The sequence below is a fragment of the Embiotoca jacksoni genome, unplaced genomic scaffold (assembly GCF_022577435.1).
Source record: "Embiotoca jacksoni isolate LCO1_2020_lvr unplaced genomic scaffold, fEmbJac1.0.p SCAF_3, whole genome shotgun sequence".
Classification (NCBI taxonomy): Eukaryota; Metazoa; Chordata; class Actinopteri; family Embiotocidae; genus Embiotoca; species Embiotoca jacksoni.
Window position 1 is genome coordinate 24,185,030 of NW_027185381.1, and position 19,367 is coordinate 24,204,396.

Genomic DNA, 19,367 nt, shown 5'->3' on the forward strand with positions numbered 1-19,367 from the left:
CGGCAACAATGGGGAAAACGGCAGGCGGCGGAAGTGGAGTCGGTGAAGGGGAAACTCATTTTCATTATCCTCTTTGGTGTCGCTCTGTTTTCACTCCTCTGCTTCTTGCCAGACTGGATATTCTAGCTGCACATTTCCTGGAGGCAGAGTCTCGCTCTCTCTCTCTCTCTCTCTGGAGGCTGAAGAAATATCTTATTGGTTAATTAAAGTTTAACAGAGTCAGAGGACCTCAGTTTGGATTTGGCTGGAAAAAAAAAAAACGTCAGACGCAGAGAAAATGTGTGAAAGAAGAAGCGCGGGTGTGTATTTGTAGAGCTACTAAATAAAGTCGTATATTATGCAGTTTGAGCTCGTTACGGCCGGAGGCCGTCACACAAACAGAAAAAAAAACAACCTGGAACTGAAATCCTGCAGTTTGGGTTGAGTAGAGGTAAAAAGCATGGCTTTCTTTTTTTCTGGCACTGGAGAAGCAGCGAGGAGCAGCGGTTTAAAAGGTGAGACGAAAATATCCACCGTGATGATCCTTTGGTACGTAACAGGAAATAGTTTAAAGAAGAAATTTGTTGAGAGATCAGGCGTTGTATTTTTCTTACCGTTCTCGTCAACAAATACAATAAAAAGTCTTAATCGACAACCATGTGTTGGTCCATCTCTCAATAGTTACAATAGAATATAATAAAAAAAGTTTCAATGAATGAAGGCTTATAAAAGCATTTTTAAAAGTGTTTTCAGAGCGTTTTCCAAGGACAACTTTTACTGTACTTCACGGAAATTCTCCTTTTTTAAATTTTTTTTATTTCCTCTGCGAAGCTCATTTTGAAATGTTGAAAGGATGTCAGATACAGACAAAGATGGAAAACAACGGCAGAAATGATCAACGGGCGAAAGAGATCTGAACAGCGGATTGAACCACACCCACATCCTCCGACCCCTTCAAACACACACACACACACACACACACACACACACACTACATATACCCTCCGATCACACACACGTTAATCCAGTGTAGCGCTGCCATAATCTTATTAGCCCCCCCTCACAGCCTTATCATGCTCCAGCCATCTCTCCTCCATCTGTATATCTTTATTTTCCTTCGTTTCACCATTAAAAGTTCACTTTTAGAAACCGGTGTTTTGGCGGTAATTACAGTGGAACTGTAGCGACGGTGTTTCCTGTAATCATCAGTAATGCAGACGGCATGTACAGATTATAGTACAGAAGCAGAGCGGCAGTAATGCTGATGGAGGAGGAGGAGGAGGAGGAGGAATTAATTCTCTCCAGGCATCATATATGGTGCAGTAATGCGCATGCTGACGCCGACCGTGGAAAAGTCCGGGCGGCGTTTAGTGCGTGGACGTTAGTTAAGGCCCTTTAAATGTCCAGGAAGAATCTGTGCAAACGACAGGATCAATCCACAGTGAGCTTCCAGATTTCTGTCAAAACTCACTTTTCTTGGTTCTTGGGAGGTTTTTTTTTTTTTTATAATATCTGAAACCTAACTATAAGCTCACGATAGAACGAACAAACAGAGCTTTCCCGTTTATAGTGGAGGTCTATGGGGAGAGGGGGGGGGACACCGGGCCCTCCAGACATTTATTGGTCTGATTTGATTTCTATGAAGGTCTATTAAGTTTAATGAATAAATGTCATGTGAATATGTTTGTACATATTATATAAATCATAGACCACATACAATACATTTTTGTACAAAATACAAAAAAAAACTTCTTTACTAATTGAATTAAATGAACTGTACTGGTATCCAACATATCAATAAGCTGTCGTTTTGTATTTGATTCCTCCATATTTGAAGAATTTTTCACGTTTTGAATATATTTATGCAGGTTGAGAGGAGGGTCAGCTGATGAATTTACAGGTAAACTCGTGATGAGATTTCATGTAAAAACAGACGATGAACAGACGCCACTTATGCGTAATAAAAAAAACCTGTCACGTGTTCCACAGGCCTCGGGGTCATTTTGATCTGCTCGTATTTATTGAATCTGCGACCGGATGTGAGAGTTTCTTTCGCTTCCTCTTTGAACTCGGCAACAAACTGTCCTCGTGTGTGGCAGGTTTGTTTTCGTCTCTGCTCCCTGCTGAACACACGAACACACTGAACTCCGGGTTTCCATTCAACCCGGTTGCAGGTCGCCTCCTCTGCGCGGCCAGAAACAGCGAAGCGTCAGTGAGCGCGCCGGTTCACCGTCAAACAACGTGTTGCACTCACCTGTCTGAACGTCGAGTCCGCGACTTCATCAAATCCTCCGCGGATCCGCTCGGGAGTAAATCCCTCCCTCCGATCGTCCAATTCAAACGATGGAGACCCGAGTGCGCCGCGGTGTTTTGGTCGCGCGACAACGTGGGTGTGTTTGATTTTGACGTCGCTTCGCACGATCGGCGGGCGGTGCATTAAATCCGAGACCAATTAGAGCAGCTGCACCACGACGACGCCCTCTGTGACGTTACTGATGTAAAACATTAAAAAAGAAAATAAAGATAAACACATCAAAGAAGAGTGCAGGGATTAGTGACGGTGGCCCAGAGAGGTCAACACGCGGTCATTTATTATATACATGTAAAATGGACCTTTGTACACAAGTGTATATTTAAAAATAAATGTGTACAAACAGCCTCATAATGACGGTAAATTAAATTTGCCCGTTTCACCTAATGTGCAACATTAAAGCCAAAGAGCTCTGTAAGATTTGCAAAAGTTATCTGCCTATTTTGAAAACTAATAACTTGTGAAACTGATCTCCGAAACTGGCTGTTTGCTTGGATTCGTTGCTCTGAATCCGAAGCGTCGGACACACGGTTGAAACCGCGGAGAGTAACGCGTCACAGAAAAGATGGCTTGAGGAAGGAAGCCTCAGGTGAGGGGGGGCTTTTAAATCTCAAAACGACGAAGTCCTGCCAGATTCTGTCAGCGAACGAGCTCGTGTTTTGTCCGCCTGAAAGACTTCAGCCCAAAGGAAACCAAAAAAAAAAAAAAAAAAAAAAACTGGAGATGGAAGCTGAAAACTCGGCCCGTGAGGAAGCTTTGAGGAAGACGGGCTCGCTGCCCGGTCGGATGATGTCGGCCATTACTGGTAATCGTCTCTCCTCGATGGCCGGGCAGCGAGCGATAATGGCCTCGCGCATCGGATGGGCTCTTTAATGCGAGCATTAGGTATTTATGAGCGATGACGGCGTGATGATGGGTAAAGGTCAAGCTGTCAGACGACCATCACGACGTGTCCACAGTCTCTCGATCTGCGGTCGAGCCACGGCTTCCTCTTGTCGGAGAGGAAACGTTTCAATTATTCCAGAGGTGTATTTATGTAAGTCCGTCTTGGCCTTGAATCTGATTCTGGCGCTTGATGAAACATTTATACATATATATATATATATATATATATATATATATATATATATATATTTATAATTCCCCCTTTTAGGTGCACCGGTGGAGTACGTTGGATTTTATTGTTGGACCCCGATCAGAAAGCCGGTAGAACTCGGTGTTGACAGTCTGACTCTGGAGGATGAATTCGAGGGTGCACAACCCTGCGAACGCCAAAGTCTCAGACATTCGGACCCTCAAAACGTTTCGCTCGTTGGCTTCATCGCCGTCGATTTTCTGAAGCGTCTCGAGGGTCCAAACTTCGAGTCCGTGGTGAAATACCACCTCCCGGTGAATCTGGACCATTACTCGACTTATATCCGTGCTGTGAAAGCTGGTGCGAGTTGTACATTTATACCTTGAAGCTCTTATTACGGATCTAAATCTTGATTTAATACTTCAATATTCTCATTCATATTATGCTCTGATGGGTGAAGTAGCATTTCTGAGGCGGTTCTCTGTGCAAGAAGGGCTACATTTCTCTTTTGTGGCCCCTTACGGGGTTAATGTGGTCCTGAGCAGCAACATGAAGCGCAGATTACCTTATAAACTGCTCAGGTATCAAGACGCCGATCACGTTTCACTTCTGTGAGTGTAGGAATGATGAGAGAGCAGATTTCCAGATAAAACAACACGCCTCTGAAGGTTAACCAAATGTTTCAGTATCCCAGCGTGTCATTACAGAACATGTAGATCCTCCCGGTCCTTCTTTTCACTGCACAGAAACATGAAATCAGGCGACCGCGTACACGGGAAAGAGCCGACCGTGGAGTTTAGTGCCGAGCCAGCCGGCCGCTGTTCGGCTTCTATAAATCTGCGGGGCAGCAGGTCTGTCATTATGTGAGCATGAGCTTTGGGTGTGTCTGAGAGGCAGCCAGCCAGAAACGGGAAACCAGGCCACAGCAGCAGGGAACATCTGTCCTCCCGCACTCAGGGTGGGAACACAGCGCCCCCCGGCGGTGGACCACCGGTACGACTACAAACGGTCTCGGTCTCAGTCTCCTCCTGTTCAAAGTTAGTGACACAGCACGGCACTAGTCGGGCTTTATCCATTATTTTAAACGTTATTTTTATTTTTTTATTTTTTTTTACATCATAAGCACAAACATCAGTCTATCCGGCTTCGCTAGTTCAAATGGAAAAGCAAAAAGGACTAGAAAATATGAATTATTATCATTCATTGATCTAACTATGTGAACGCTGCTTTGATCCTCTCTGAGTAAAAAGGTGAAGAAAAAAGTCCTTCAGCTGCATTGGCTGAGGCACAAAAATAAACCAGAGATAATTGAAAATTGCTGCCACTTCTGTCCAACCCTCCACTGATGTCTCAGCCCTGCAGCGCCCTCTGCTGGTGAATCGTCGCATTGCTGTTCCGGTCATTTGTTTTTTTGCATCGAGTTAATTAACAAACTATCGCGTCGTGTGATCTGTGAGTTTAATACAGTGAGCCGATGAAAATATCATTAAATTTGACTGTCATGTCTGCCGAGCTGAACACAGACTCACATGAGCTGAATATGAATAACTACGAGAACACCTGCAGGCTATGATGTCACGTGTATTTATTACAGAACCACATGCACACAAGCTGGTAATTTTACAATATTAAAATAACATTTTCAGCTTTTTCTTGTTATTTGAAGCTTTATTGCATTCTGGGTTACAAAAAAACATTTTTTTTTTTTTTTTTATACATATATGATAGGATACACCTATGCACCTGTGAACGTCCCAATAGCTTCGACTTGTGGGGTTGAATGTTGCCACAATTTACCAAATCAATTCAATTCCGATTCACGAGGACCCGATTCGATTCGATTTCCGATTCAATTCAATTCCATGTGGATTCAGTAAGTAATGTTTCAATTAAAATACATATTTTGCATGAATATAAAACAGAAATCTCAGTGAACTGATTCTGTAAATTGTTCAAGGATCCCTCTGACGTAGGGCTTTATTAAAAATATGAATGTTTACATTAAACATAGACCTGGACAGATGTGGAGGACGCCTCGTTAAATGGTTTCGGAGTTTTCTGGTATTTCACCTCGGTTTTTTGATATCTTACACACGTCTTTGCTTTCGTTCTGTTTTTTTTTTTAAATCCGAAATGAATCCGAACGTCCAACGGGCCTTTTTTTTTTTCTTCTCTCGTACCAGATGTCGTCGGGGCGTCTGCCACGTTAGATTAACGTGGTTGAAGCTTCTTGCATCCACGGTTTAAGGCCACAGACGGTAAAAGGCACATATCAAAAGCTCGGTCTCAGGATTTTATGATAAACTGATATCAGATTATTCAAGGGAAGACAGATTTAGTTTTAGCCCGACCCTGTGGAATCGTCTTTAAGCGCTCAACGTCCGATGACTTCATCTTCGGATCAGAACCGGGCCTGGTAGGCCAGCAGATACCCGTCGTTGTACATGTAGATCTGCTTGTTGGTGGGGTTGTAGCTCAGACTGGCCACTCCCTTCGCCACCTTCTCCAGCGGCAGCGCGAGAGAGTTGTCCTCTTGGCCCGTCGCCGTGTCGAAGGCGAAGAAGACCTCCTCGCGGTAGTCGTCGACGTAACGCGTGGCGTACAGCACGCCGCACACCATGAAGGCGTTGCTCACCGCCTTCTTGAACATCCTCGTCTCCCACGTCTGCGACACGTTGAGGGTCTGAGCGTCGTCGTCCCAGACCAGCCGGCTCGCCACGAGGTTACCGTGGTTGCCGACGGTGGCGTAGATGGCCCACAGCCCCGTCTCGTCCGCCTCGATGTCCACGTCGCTGTTCAGCCGGCAGTCGTAGTAGCAGTACGGGAACTTGTTGTTGAAGCCGACTCCGACGCCCGGAAGCGTCGCCCGTTTGACCGAGTTGGTGTTCAGGTCGTAGCGGCAGACGTCGGCGGAGCGGTAGCAGTGGTAGTAGAGCGCCTCGCCGTACAGGACGGCGCTGGGGCCCTCGATGGTGTCGGTGTGGGTGTAGGACGGAGCGAAGGTGAAGTCCTGGTGGTTGGAAGAGGCCATGAAGTCCTGGTAGGACTGGTAGACGCGCAGCGTGTTGCCCCAGATGTTGCCGCTGAGCAGAGGTTGAACCCAGTAGCTGCTCTTCTGCCCCTCGCTGTCCGTCCGGGCCTGTTTGCCCCACGAACCGGAGATGTAGCCCTTACCGTGGGGAACGACCTTCGTGGTGATGGGGTCGCTGATGTTGGTGATGAGGCCCTTCAGGCAGTTCGCAGCTGGAAACACAGTGATGTAGATGTCTAAATCAGATGTTTTCTGCCGGACTACAAACACACACAGAGGCTGATCGGCTGATGAGACACGGGTGGGTTTGAAAAAAATGGCGGGAAAATGCACAAAAACAGCTTAATGTCCTCACAAAGTGTGTTTGTCCTCATAAATTCATAAATATGGACACACACACACACACACACACACACACACACACACACACACACACACACACACACACACACACTTACCTTTGAAGTTTTTGGGGATGGACTTGCAGGACTCGACATTGTTCTTCAGGTAGCGAAGCTTCTCTTTAACAGACTTCATGTTCACTGTGTCTGATGTTTCCATCTTGTTGACGTCTGCACGCAGTTTACCCACCTGACACACACACACACACACACACACACACACACACACACACACACACACACACACAGTTACCATGTATGCATTAAATCCCATTAAATTGAAAAAGTTTTGTAGCTATATTTTTGTTTCCTCATGTTCTCATATTGATTCTCTAAAATGTTTTAATTTAGATGACCTTTTTCTTTCTGTTCATATATCACATTTTTCTCTCATTCTTTTATTTTCTGTTTGTGCTGCACCTCTTTGGAGAGTCTCTGTGTCTTGGTGTTGTTCAGCTGACTGTGGACGGCACCGACGTCGACCTCCAGCTGGCCGAGCTCCTGGCCCAGCAGGTCCAGGGACAGCACCGTGTACAGGCCCTGGTGGTGGAGGTACTGGTACGGCTTCAGCCGGGCCGTAAGGTTGGAAATCGAACTCTGGAACTGAGGGAGACGCTGGCTGGAGATATTAACCTGCAACCAAACACAGAGACAACTGAATGGTTGTCATGCTGCAACTCATTTGCCAGTAATAATAAACTAAACTGAACTGAACACGTCTTCAGGATCGATCAGGCAAGAACATTACGTACAGATATAAAACACCAAAAAAGTACTATAAATAAAACAGAGTACACAAAGTAAAACTATTTAAAACAAACTGTTACAGTTGAACATGTGAAACAACGTAAACATTTAAGGTGATGAAGATTTAGGTCACGAGGAGGTTTGAGGTTACCTTTGATTGACCCTGCTGGGATCACACTACGTCATACATTTGTCTTTCGCGATGGTAACTCTGTCAGGTCAGACAATGAAAGTGTCTTTGTCGGGAGACGTTACAAGTATGACCCAGACCAACGTTCGCGCACGAGTTCCTGTGTCGTTCTCATTGAATGCATTTTTTCCACGAGTTATCTCGGTTTTGCTGTCGGATCAGTAAGGTAAGGCAAAAAAAAAAAAAAAAAAAGTGTCACGCGTGCGTCTTTTTGAGTGTTTCTGACTCCTTTGTTGCTAAAAGCAGGATTCTCACATTCCTCATTTATGAAGTTTAGGTTAGAAGAGTGATGGTTGCATCCTGCTCCTTCCCTCCCCTGATCTTCCCTTTTTGACTGGTTTTCCCCAAATGATTTCAACACTAAATAATTGGCTTAAAAACACCAAAATTCAATCAGTAATATCTTCACGACCGTGAGACTAAAATGAACAACCTAGTTCTCGATGGATCGGAGACAGTCGGGACAATTTTACAACACAGTAAATCAACACCGGGTCAAAGTGGGATTTGACAAAACTACAGCAGACATACATTTTTTTTTTTTTTTTTTTTTTTTACTTCTGCCTAATCAGCATTTTTTAAAACGAGTCAGCCACACCGATTTCATTGAACCCGCTCAAAAGCAACTCTACCGAATTTTATGCAACAGAAATGAATCACAACAAATGCTACGCCTGTCTTTATTCACAGTCGTACCGGTGAAGGTGCCACTCTTTCTTCTCCACCTCCCCACACACCATCACCTCTATCCACATGATCCAAACTGGTGCCGCTCTACTTTTGGTTCCTACCTGCTCCTGGAGCTGGTTCAGAGACCCCTCGCAGGTCTGAACCTGCTGCAGCAACGCCTCGTACTTCAGGGCAGGGAACAACCACATGGTGGAGTTCACCTCGCACACGCACGAGCCCTTCTTCATCTGGCCCGACACCCGCTGGGCCCGGCCGTCATCCTGCAGGAAAACGCGACAAACGTCGATGCTGGGTACGGGAACTAAAGAAGGATAAGGCGCTGTGCAGCGTCGTCCCGCCTTTATCCACCTTTACGCTCAGTTTCCGTTGGTGTAACTCACCGTGGACGTCAGGAGAAGCAGCAGCAGCAGCGGCAGCATGTTCACGGCAGGAGAAATGAAGTTTGCTCTGAAATCAGCACCCTTTCCTCTTCTCTTTTCTCTGACACACTCAATCACAACAAACGCACCTTCCGCTGACCGACTTATCGACACCGCTGAGTCACTGCGGCGCCGCCAAACCTCATGTGGATGTGAAACTCCAGAAATGCACAATTTTGAAGTTTCACAACAAGCCAGTGGATTTTTCATTTCCTCTCTTCGTTTACGCGAGTTATTAATTTCCTTTTGAAAATCTTCAGTCATTTCCTTTGTACTTTTTCAGAAGTGAAAACAGTGAAAAAAAATGCTTGAATGTAATTCTGAATAATACAAGAAGAAACGCTGCAAAATATCTCTGCACGCCTCACACATTCAAGGGATTTTCTTTATATTTACTGTTTTCTAGATGGTAGAACAAAAGTGAAGACTTTGAAATAACATAATAGGAGTTATGTTGTAAATCAAAAAAGTAAAAAAAATAAAATTATATTGCATATTTTAGATTCCTCAAAAGTGGCCACTGTTTGCTCCGAGGACTGCTTCTTACACTTTTGGAGTTTTATTAAGTATTCAAGGAAAAACTTTACCAGCAGTATCAAGCCAAAGCGTGTAATACACCCGTCGTTCCAGCAGGGGATATTGTGTCTTTCATAAAGGCACAAGGTTTGGACCCATAGGCTTAACTCCAGACACGAGAATAAAAGTATTTTAGACAGACAAAAAAGAAAGCGTAAAATAGACACGCCGGTCGACTACAGCAAAACGTGAGATAGCCACGCTTTTGGGTTGTCTAGGCGTGAAAGTTACACGCTTTGAAAGCGTGAAACTTACAAGCATGTAAATACGCAGAGTAACTCACAAACACTAAGAAAAACCGGTGGAACGAGGAGTCACGAAGGACAACAACGATCTCACACGGAAGGTAAGAAAGACGCAGACTTTCTACACATGAAGACGGCGAAATAATTAAACACAGGTGGAAACAATCAGCTTTTACTTAAACAGGATTTAAACCCAGGACTTTAACTTGTCATTGAGTAATTTTTTACAGTGTTTTTCTTTAATATATATACTTTTATCAAAGTAAATAATGTAATTTTTCCACTGCTGATTACTAGCCCGGCTCCGACGGACATATTACATCCACATGCACATAAGTCAGGTAACACTACTTGTTAGTAGGATCTCCTGTCTGAAGCAGGATTAGCTGCTTTATCTGGTTGATTTACTAATACAAATTTAAGCTGCGGTTTACAGGACGTTATGCAAGTGTGGTGCAATCCGGGAAATCTCACTGTGGTTTTTATTTGGTTAAACATAAATGCCTCGCTTGCAGAAACCAGTGGTTCAAGTCAGAAAACCAAAATATTCTGAATACTGCATGAGAATCATGGTACGACACGAGCAGCAGCATCCTTCAAAATTCAAACAATCATCATTTCTGGGTTAAATAGTTCTTAATTGGCAGAGGAATGATGATACCTCAAATATCTGCAAGACAGTTCAATAAATTTCACGTTTTCATCTCTGAATCGATGTGGAATTTCACTGCAGAAAGGCCACTTTCTGTTCCTGAATCCTGTCACCACATTGTTGTAGTGCACTGGTTTAAACTCACAAAAGAAGCCCGTGTCAGTCACCGCTTCCCCTCGTAGTTTCCCATCAAACGTGTCATGGTCTGTTATTGAAATTCAGCTTTTCTAATGTGTTATATAACCCATCTACAATCTGATTTAAATCATTTTTGAAGAAAATGGTGACTTGTTGATGATTTTGGAAATGAACTCAACTGTAAGGTTTAGAAGGGTTTGTTCTTCACTGAAGTCCTGTTTTACTTTAAAAAAAAAAATTAAAAAAATAAAGCTCTCTCCTGTTCTTCCTGTGTTATTTACTGTATTTTCAGACTTGATGTTAAGAGTTCCTTTGCTGAAAAGGGTTTTGCACACAATGACATCAATGCACACGAAGAAAAAAATCCTTGAAAATGAGATGCAACATGCATTAAAAACTACAGATAATCGTGCAGCCAAACTTAATTTAAATATTTTCCTTTTAAGCTACTTCTGTACATCTCAGCATAATCTATACAGTGGGTACGGAAAGTATTCAGACCACTTTACATTTTTCACTCTTTGTTTCATTGCAGCCATTTGCTAAAATCAAAAAAGTTCATTTTATTTCTCATTAATGTACACTCAGCACCCCATCTTGACAGAAAAAAACTGAAATGTAGAAATTTGTGCAAATTTATTAAAAAAGAAAAACTGAAATATCACATGGTCATAAGTATTCAGACCCTTTGCTGTGACACTCATATTTAACTCACATGCTGTCCATTTCTTCTGATCCTCCTTGAGATGGTTCTACTCCTTCATTGGAGTCCAGCTGTGTTTAATTAAACCGATTGGACTTGATTAGGAAAGGCACACACCTGTCTATATAAGACCTTACAGCTCACAGTGCATGTCAGAGCAAATGAGAATCATGAGGTCGAAGGAACTGTCCAAGGAGCTCAGAGACAGAATTGTGGCAAGGCACCGATCTGGCCAAGGTTACAAAATAATTTCTGCAGCACTCAAGGTTCCTAAGAGCACAGTGGCCTCCATAATCCTTAAATGGAAGAAGTTTGGGACGACCAGAACTCTTCCTCGACCTGGCCGTCCAGCCAAACTGAGCAATCGTGGGAGAAGAGCCTTGGTGAGAGAGATAAAGAAGAACCCAAAGATCACTGTGGCTGAGCTCCAGAGATGCAGTAGGGAGATGGGAGAAAGTTCCACAAAGTCAACTATCACTGCAGCCCTCCACCAGTCGGGGCTTTATGGCAGAGTGGCCCGACGGAAGCCTCTCCTCAGTGCAAGACATATGAAAGCCCGCATAGAGTTTGCCAAAAAACACATGAAGGACTCCCAGACTATGAGAAATGAGATTCTCTGGTCTGATGAGACCAAGATTGAACTTTTTGGCGTTAATTCTAAGCGGTATGTGTGGAGAAAACCAGGCACTGCTCATCACCTGCCCAATACAATCCCAACAGTGAAACATGGTGGTGGCAGCATCATGCTATGGGGGTGTTTTTCAGCTGCAGGGACAGGACGACCGGTTGCAATTGAAGGAAAGATGAATGCGGCCAAGTACAGAGATATCCTGGAAGAAAACCTCTTCCAGAGTGCTCTGGACCTCAGACTGGGCCGAAGGTTCACCTTCCAACAAGACAATGACCCTAAGCACACAGCTAAAATAACAAAGGAGTGGCTTCGGAACAACTCTGTGACCATTCTTGACTGGCCCAGCCAGAGCCCTGACCTAAACCCAATTGAGCATCTCTGGAGAGACCTGAAAATGGCTGTCCACCAACGTTCACCATCCAACCTGACGGAACTGGAGAGGATCTGCAAGGAAGAATGGCAGAGGATCCCCAAATCCAGGTGTGAAAAGCTTGTTGCATCATTCCCAAGAAGACTCATGGCTGTACTAGCTCAAAAGGGTGCTTCTACTCAATACTGAGCAAAGGGTCTGAATACTTATGACCATGTGATATTTCAGTTTTTCTTTTTTAATAAATTTGCACAAATTTCTACATTTCTGGTTTTTTTCTGTCAAGATGGGGTGCTGAGTGTACATTAATGATAAATAAAATGAACTTTTTTGATTTTAGCAAATGGCTGCAATGAAACAAAGAGTGAAAAATTTAAAGGGGTCTGAATACTTTCCGTACCCACTGTATGTAATCAGTATTTTCTTTTCATCCTTAAAGCTGCATTAATGGAGCATTTTGGTTAATAAGGTGAAGCAGAACCAGCTGAAAACACATTATTATATTTGGGAAGTGATGGATGGCTTTGATATGGACATCAATTTTTACATGTAAACCTCTTCAGGGCATATTCTTCTAAATTTTAAAATGTTATCCTCTTGTTTCTTGCTTATCTGTAAAGACAACATGCCTGTATGTCGATTCCCTGCAGGAAGGATCCGTCCTTCTTTTGCCATTTAAGAACAGAACGTTTTGGACAGATTGTAGAGCCCCTTCAGTGTAATTTGTGATATTAAACAATATAAATAAAACTGACTTGACTTGGTTGTATTCAGTCACAATGGCTTCTTTCAGCAGGATTTTGCCACATTGTTTTTGAATAGTTTGACGAATATTACGAAAGGTGTTGACTTGGACTCTAAATTCCCCAAATCTTCTGCATCTGTTGGATAAAACAAGAAGTGCATTCTGCAACGACATCAATTCACAATTTACATGATTTGCAGGAAACATCTTGAATTGTTTTTGCAACACATGGGGAACCGACAAAATATTAGGCTGCTGGTTTTTCCCGTCACTGACTTTAAGGCGTTACTGTTCAGGTTTGAAGGACTTTTACTGAAGACCCATCAGCTAAATTTGTATTCCTTATCGGGTCAGAAATTTCCCGCTTTGACAGCAATCCCAACCGCAAAGAGGAAGTGAAGCGTGAGGGACACAATAGGTTGGTGAGAGTGTTCACAAGTCAGAGGCTGCTGCTGCTGTTCGAAGTGTGTTCGGAGACGGTTTTCATTTCTCTCTGCTCCACCATGAAGCTGTCTGTGATCGTTCCACTGTGTGCTCTGTTCACCTTCACAAAGCAGGTAAGAAACACTGACAGCTGTCCTTCATTCAACCCTTTGAACCCGAAGCTAATTTCAGGGTAATTTCACTGCTTCACTTTTAAGCTTATAACTCGGTCACTACAGGGGCGAACCATTCATGCTGTATCTTGTTTTTTTTTCAGAACAGTCTTGCCCATCCAGATCTTACATCATTTGATTTGATAATACTTACAGATCTTTTAAATTAGCCTTTATATCAAGGTAAAAAAAATATCTTGGTCTAATGAAATTATTGTTTTTTTTTAACCTGTATCTCACCATAGAAGGCTGGCAGTAGAGATATCTTTTTATAATTGTGTAGAGGAGATTGTCTGAAATCCGTCGATATCTGAACCATGTTTGAGAGACACTCTATGGTTTAGCAAATGTCATTGTTTTATTTAGTTAAACTACTTTAATCAGCTCATTTTGAGCATTTCCACCCAATGCGTTTGATCTTTTTGATTTCAGGCACCTTCACCTGACAAGTGCGTGTGCGAGGTGAATAACTCGGAGCAGCACTTCCCTCACAGCAAACTCAAAACGGTGGAGGACAAAGCATCCAGCTGCAACAGCAACACCACCCCACAGAAGGTAACTCGTCCCGTTACCTCCTGCACGTCTGCGTTGACGCCAACTGTTGCGTAACCGCCGCTGTCCCGCCGCTGCAGAGTCTGGAGCTGGAGATCCTGCTGCTGGGTTTGGATCGGCGTCTGCCCCAGCTGGAGGAGGACGTGTCGATACTGGAGAGGGAGGACGACGGGGATCTGTACGGAGTCCTCAGCATGTACGTGATCGAGAACGAAATCGCGGAGATCCGGCAGCTGATCAACAAGCTCAACAGCACCACCTGGGAACACCAGATCCTCACTGAAAAGACCACCCAGCAGGTAGGTTCACCGTCGCATGCCCGCTCTGCTGTCCCTCAACGATCGTCATATGTAAATCTGCAGACGATGTGACAATGTAGAAACTAATCTTTCTGCCTTTTAAAGCCTTGTTTTCTGCCCCTTCGCCTTTATCAGGTCACGTCTGAAGCCCACTCTGCCTCCCTTCAACCCGGTACAGCAAAACGTGAGATAGTTACGCCTGCCGCTGTCTAGGCGTGAAAGTTACACGTTTTTCTGTAGCGGACAAAAATGAAACCTGCTGCATGTTTTAAGCCATGTGATTTACAGAAAAATTTAACTTTTTGTAAAAACACAAGGTTGGGGTTAGGAAAAAAAAAAACATGGTAGACGGCCCAAAGCTTGGCTATTTCACGTTTTGCTGTCGTCGACGGGCGTGTCTATTTCACGCTGCGCCGTGATCCTGGGTCATTCCCTCGCGTACATTTTTTTTTTTAATCAATTTACCATGTGACCAACGAGTCATTAAAACATCTGTGTTGTTTTGATTGAACATTTGTGACGTCTGCTGTCTCTCAGCTGGAGGACATCGGTGCAGAGATGCAGCAGCTGGAGAAGTTCGACACCCAACAGCTGGTGGAGAGACAACAAGCCAACCAGCATCTGAGGAGAGACCTGACCCGGTGCAGGAACGAACACCACCTCAACGCCTCGACCGCTCCGCCTCCACCCGGCAAGTCCCAAACCACCGAAAAGGAAGAGACGCTTGATATTTTACCGAAGCAAAATCCAGACCTTGCAGAAGACCTCTTAAGCTTTTCTGTATATAATGTTACGGTGTCGGATGATCATGTAAATTGTGCTGACAGTTTCAAATATTTATGTAAGCATATGGAGTAATTCCCGTCAGAAAAAAGCTCAGGCTTAAGACTGCTCCTAACACTCAGTTCTCACTTAGATATCTCATCACAAACTTCCATATATGGTCATATCCTGCAGGTACAGTCACAGACTTCCATATATGGTCATATCCCGCAGGTACAGCGCGCCACATACTCGTACTGTCTATAATACCATAAGCAGGTATGCTTAAGTCAAGATATTCTAAACCTAAAAGCCTGTCAAACTACAATCTACTGAAATTTCTACTAGTCAAAAAGGGCATTGATAGAAAACATTTTAAATACAGCTTGTGATTAAAAGACTAAATCCACCCATAAGCAGAAAATAAGGAAGATATTTACCAAACTTCCTGCTGTAGTCTTTGTGTCTGTGGATGTTTGTGCTCTCCACTCTCATATTTCCAGTCAGACTTGGTCTCAAACCTGTAAAGATGGATTTGAAAACCTGCCATTTCCAATCAAGACTGATAAATTATCTTAGTTAGTAGGTTAGTTTTCTTTTTGACACTGGCAAGAAGTTGAGGCCTGTGAGGTAACAAGCACTGTATGCTTCCTGTAAGTTAGCCAATCACAGGAAAGTGGGCTTTTAGGGAGGGGGGCCTTAAAGAAACAGGAAATAAAACCATAGATTGTATATAAAAGGGGCTTCTGGGTCTAAAAACTGAGGCCAGTGCAATATCACCGAGGGCCACTAGGGGTTGGCTCCAAAAATACTCCTATAAACTCCCATTGAACTGCTCTAATGAAAGTCAATATATTTTTTCCAAGACAATTTGGTGTTGGCCCGCTGAAGTTACTCCTTCTTATTCGTTTTCTGGTGGTTCGTCTGAAAATAATCCGTCATAAATTCGAAATTAGGTCCAAAAAGTGGTATTTTTAGGGGCGTTTCTGTTTAATTAGAAGGGCTGTGGTGCAGTCAGGTTTCTGCTGCAGGTGGGCGGAGCCTAATGTCCTCAGGTTCCCAATCAGATCAAGTCAGATCCCCAGTTGCTCGTCCCCAGCGTCCAAACTCGAGGATTCAAAGCGGCAGATGGAGGATGAACTGAAGGGCTGCAAAATGGAGCCCTATAAGTTCAATAGTGATTTTTCTTGACTGTGAATTGTGCAAATGGTGGTGTCCCAGAAAAAAAATAAAAATAAAAAAAATGAAATTAGCATAATAAGTCTACTTTGATTTAAAGGAAAATTACACCAACATCATTCGGTTGTCTGCACCACAAAGTGATTAATTTGACATTTCCACCCCCCCCCAGGTAGTTGCCCCCACGGTCAGTTTCTGAACATCACCGGGCCGAGGATCTACACAGCAGGAGAGTATCCTGGCTCATACAAGTACGGAGCTTGGGGCCGCGATCCCATACCCGAGGCCGGGAAGGAGAGCTGGTACTGGATGGTAATATTGACCTCGGGCAACAAATACGCCCACTACGTCCGCCTCTACTCCAGCCTGAGCTCCCTCATCGTTGGGATCAGCGCCCCGGGTAAGAAACCGACGTCATTAGTCACTAAAATGCCAAAGAAAACATTTCGGAACTTTTATGATGAGCAGATGAGGCGTAAATTGTTTCTTGAAGACAGCAGCTGAGTCAATCTTCCTCGATAGGTTCCTCCAACATTTCATTAGTTATATTTTTGATGCAACCCTTCTGACGTCTCCTGCCAGTCTGAGCAACTCAACCTCAAAGCCACTGGTTTGTAGATATAAATCATTAAAAAGCTAAATTCAATATATGAACCAATTTTAAAGACGATGAAGAAGGCTGAAAAATGTGAAAAAACAACTGGACGCTGTAGTTTCTCCAAAACATTGCTGACAAACTAAAAAGTGCATTTCTTGGGGACTATTTTCTGTAGAGGACTCGTACACATTTGGCAGCAGACATTGTACTGTATGTATCGGACCTGGGGTCTCCAACCAGAAGCTCGTGAGCTACTAGTTTGAGTATGTATGTGTTGAGCGTCAATTTGTTACCGTTCACGTAAAAGAAGCTTATTCAGCGGGTTTTGGGTGGAGCTCAGCTATGTGAAGAAATGTGAATGAAAAACACAAGTAGCTCTCAGACACTTTCATTTTGTCAAAGTAGATCTCAGAGGATGGTTGGAAGCTCCTGCTATAAACGCAGCTTCCAGGTCTGTAAAATAAGGCAAATGCGGAAGTGCTTTAAACTGCAATAGCACCGAGGGCCACTAGGGGTCGGCTCCAAAACGGCTCTGGCTCCATAGACGACCATTCAACTTGTCTCATGAAATACAAAGCCAAGAAATTTTTTCCGCGAATCATTATGGTGTCATTCGCTTAAGTCACTCCTTCATACTGGTTTTCTGGCCGTCCAACCGAAAATAATCCTGTCTTTAATTAGGAAGTAAACCTCAAAAAGCTATAATTTTGGGGGCGTGTCCGTTTGATTGACAGGTCTGTGCTGCAGTCAGGTTTTCACTATCGGTGGGCGGGGCAGTGTCCTCGGGTTCCCAATCAGATCGAGTCAGAGTCGCTCCTCACCAGCTCGTCCAAAAATGTTCATCTTTGGCTCCATAATATTAAGACGGCGGCGGCTCAAATTCCGAACTCAAAGATTCAGACCTGAAGTTTACAACTGTTAGTTGTCCTTTGGTCAAAATAAGCTCCAGTGTGTGTTTACGGTAATTAACGAACACGTGGCAGTGAAATTTTTATAGCAGTTTTTGGGCAACACTGGAGCTCAAATGAGCAAAGAAGTAGGGATGGAACTATTAGTGAAAAATTAGACTTGGATAAAAACACTGCTTTTTTTTTTTTAATTTTAGCTTGGAAAAAGTAGAATTTGTTGCATTATTAAGTCTCATCTGCAAACACAGAGACAATACAAGGATAAAGTGAGTGCTGGTTTTGGGCTTTTTTTCATGGATTATATTTTCCTCCTCCTCCTCCTCTTCCTCCTCCTCCTCCTCCTCCTCCTCCCAGGTAACGTCCAGATCAGCCCCTCTAACCCGACCACCAACACCATCCAGGGTCCAAATGTGGTTCTGTACGGATCGGGCTTGTACTACAACTGTTACAACATGGATGCTGTTTGTCGGTTCAACCTCACCACCAAAAGTGTCACCACCGTAAAACTCCCGGCAGGCACCAGGTGGATTTACTCAACTTTGTCTTTAAGAAGATTTAAATCTAAAATGAATCAACTAAATCTATTTTTTTCCCCAAAAAAATATGATGACATTTTATAGACAATCATAAATGCTGTTGTTTTTTTATTTATATAGAGAACATAATAAATGTTGATTTCAGGGGCAAAATCACAGCAGATCAGATCGAATCCCAGAAAAATCAACATTTGTCAGTATGATATTTAAAAAAAAATAATCTGTGGGCTCAGTTTGCCTTGTATTCACATTTTAACACTATACAGCTCATATGTGTGCCTGTAGACGTGAGGCGAAACCAAAATATATATATATATATATATTAAATAGTTTTATTGTTTTCAGGTGTAAAACATCACTTCTCTCCTCTGTTTCCTGCAGGTACAACTCAAAGGGAAACTTCTGCCACCTGGATGAATGCTACCCGTACACCGACGTGGACCTGGCCACAGACGAGTCCGGCGTCTGGGTCATCTACACCACCAGCAACGACTTCGGCAACCTGGTGATCTCCGAGGTGTTGGAGGGAGAGCCGCCGAGGCTCGGCCGCACCTGGCACACTTCGGTGTACAAGCAGGGCGTGACCAACGCCTTCGTGGCCTGCGGCGTGCTCTACGCGACGCGCTACGTCAGCAAAGACGTGGAGCAGATCTTTTATTCGTTCGACACCGCCACGGGGAAGGAGAGGTTCGACGTCGGCATCTTCATGAGCAAGATGTCTCCCAACATTTACTCTCTGAACTACAGTCCCATGGATCAGATGCTGCACGTCTACTCCGACTCCTTCATGGTCTCCTACAAGGTTTTGTTCGAGAGGACGTCGGAAAATTTGCTTTAAAAGTCTGCATCTAAACAGTCCTTCCACCTCAACCAAAAATCAGCGAGAAGCACTGAGGCGGCGTGAAATTACATTCATGGTCAATTCACACAGTAAATTCAGCATTATGTGCATTTTAAATCTTGTCTTTCTTTTCCACTTTCTAACTTCAATAAATTCATTTTGTTAAATTTTGCTGTGGTTCGAGGGTTCATAA

The 19,367-nt window shown here is 43.6% G+C and overlaps 2 protein-coding genes across 3 annotated transcripts; one reads left to right on the plus strand and one right to left on the minus strand.

Moving 5' to 3' along the window:
• Positions 1-4,933: 4,933 nt before the first annotated feature.
• LOC138205932 (olfactomedin-like) lies at positions 4,934-15,738 on the minus strand. Of its 2 annotated transcripts, none has more exons than XM_069162306.1 (5): positions 15,553-15,738; positions 8,526-8,684; positions 7,218-7,430; positions 6,855-6,987; positions 4,934-6,608 (listed from the first exon to the last, which is right to left on the minus strand). In XM_069162306.1, exons 2-5 carry the CDS (start codon positions 8,649-8,651, stop codon positions 5,767-5,769), a joined length of 1,314 nt encoding a protein of 437 aa, XP_069018407.1. In that variant the 5' UTR covers positions 8,652-8,684; positions 15,553-15,738; the 3' UTR covers positions 4,934-5,766. The 2 variants fall into 2 exon arrangements, with proteins under 2 accessions (XP_069018407.1, XP_069018406.1); XM_069162305.1 differs by lacking the exon at positions 15,553-15,738 and adding an exon at positions 8,805-8,897.
• LOC138205934 (olfactomedin-4-like) lies at positions 13,299-19,315 on the plus strand. Its single transcript, XM_069162307.1, has 7 exons — positions 13,299-13,460; positions 13,932-14,054; positions 14,132-14,350; positions 14,888-15,045; positions 16,468-16,691; positions 18,152-18,320; positions 18,715-19,315. The coding sequence occupies exons 1-7, from the start codon at positions 13,407-13,409 to the stop codon at positions 19,169-19,171; spliced, it is 1,404 nt and encodes a 467-aa protein (XP_069018408.1). The 5' UTR covers positions 13,299-13,406; the 3' UTR covers positions 19,172-19,315.
• Positions 19,316-19,367: the final 52 nt, after the last annotated feature.

Excerpts from the sequence above, each read along its gene's own strand:
- LOC138205932 (XM_069162305.1), bottom strand. The coding sequence starts at position 8,843 with ATGCTGCCGCTGCTGCTGCTGCTTCTCCTGACGTCCACG. Across the intron at positions 8,685-8,804 it reads TGCTTCTCCTGACGTCCACG|GATGACGGCCGGGCCCAGCG; the intron begins GTGAGTTACACC and ends GTTTTCCTGCAG. Across the intron at positions 6,988-7,217 it reads CACAGAGACTCTCCAAAGAG|GTGGGTAAACTGCGTGCAGA; the intron begins GTGCAGCACAAA and ends TGTGTGTGTCAG.
- LOC138205934 (XM_069162307.1), top strand. The coding sequence starts at position 13,407 with ATGAAGCTGTCTGTGATCGTTCCACTGTGTGCTCTGTTCACCTTCACA. Across the intron at positions 14,055-14,131 it reads GCAACACCACCCCACAGAAG|AGTCTGGAGCTGGAGATCCT; the intron begins GTAACTCGTCCC and ends CCGCCGCTGCAG. Across the intron at positions 18,321-18,714 it reads AAACTCCCGGCAGGCACCAG|GTACAACTCAAAGGGAAACT; the intron begins GTGGATTTACTC and ends TGTTTCCTGCAG.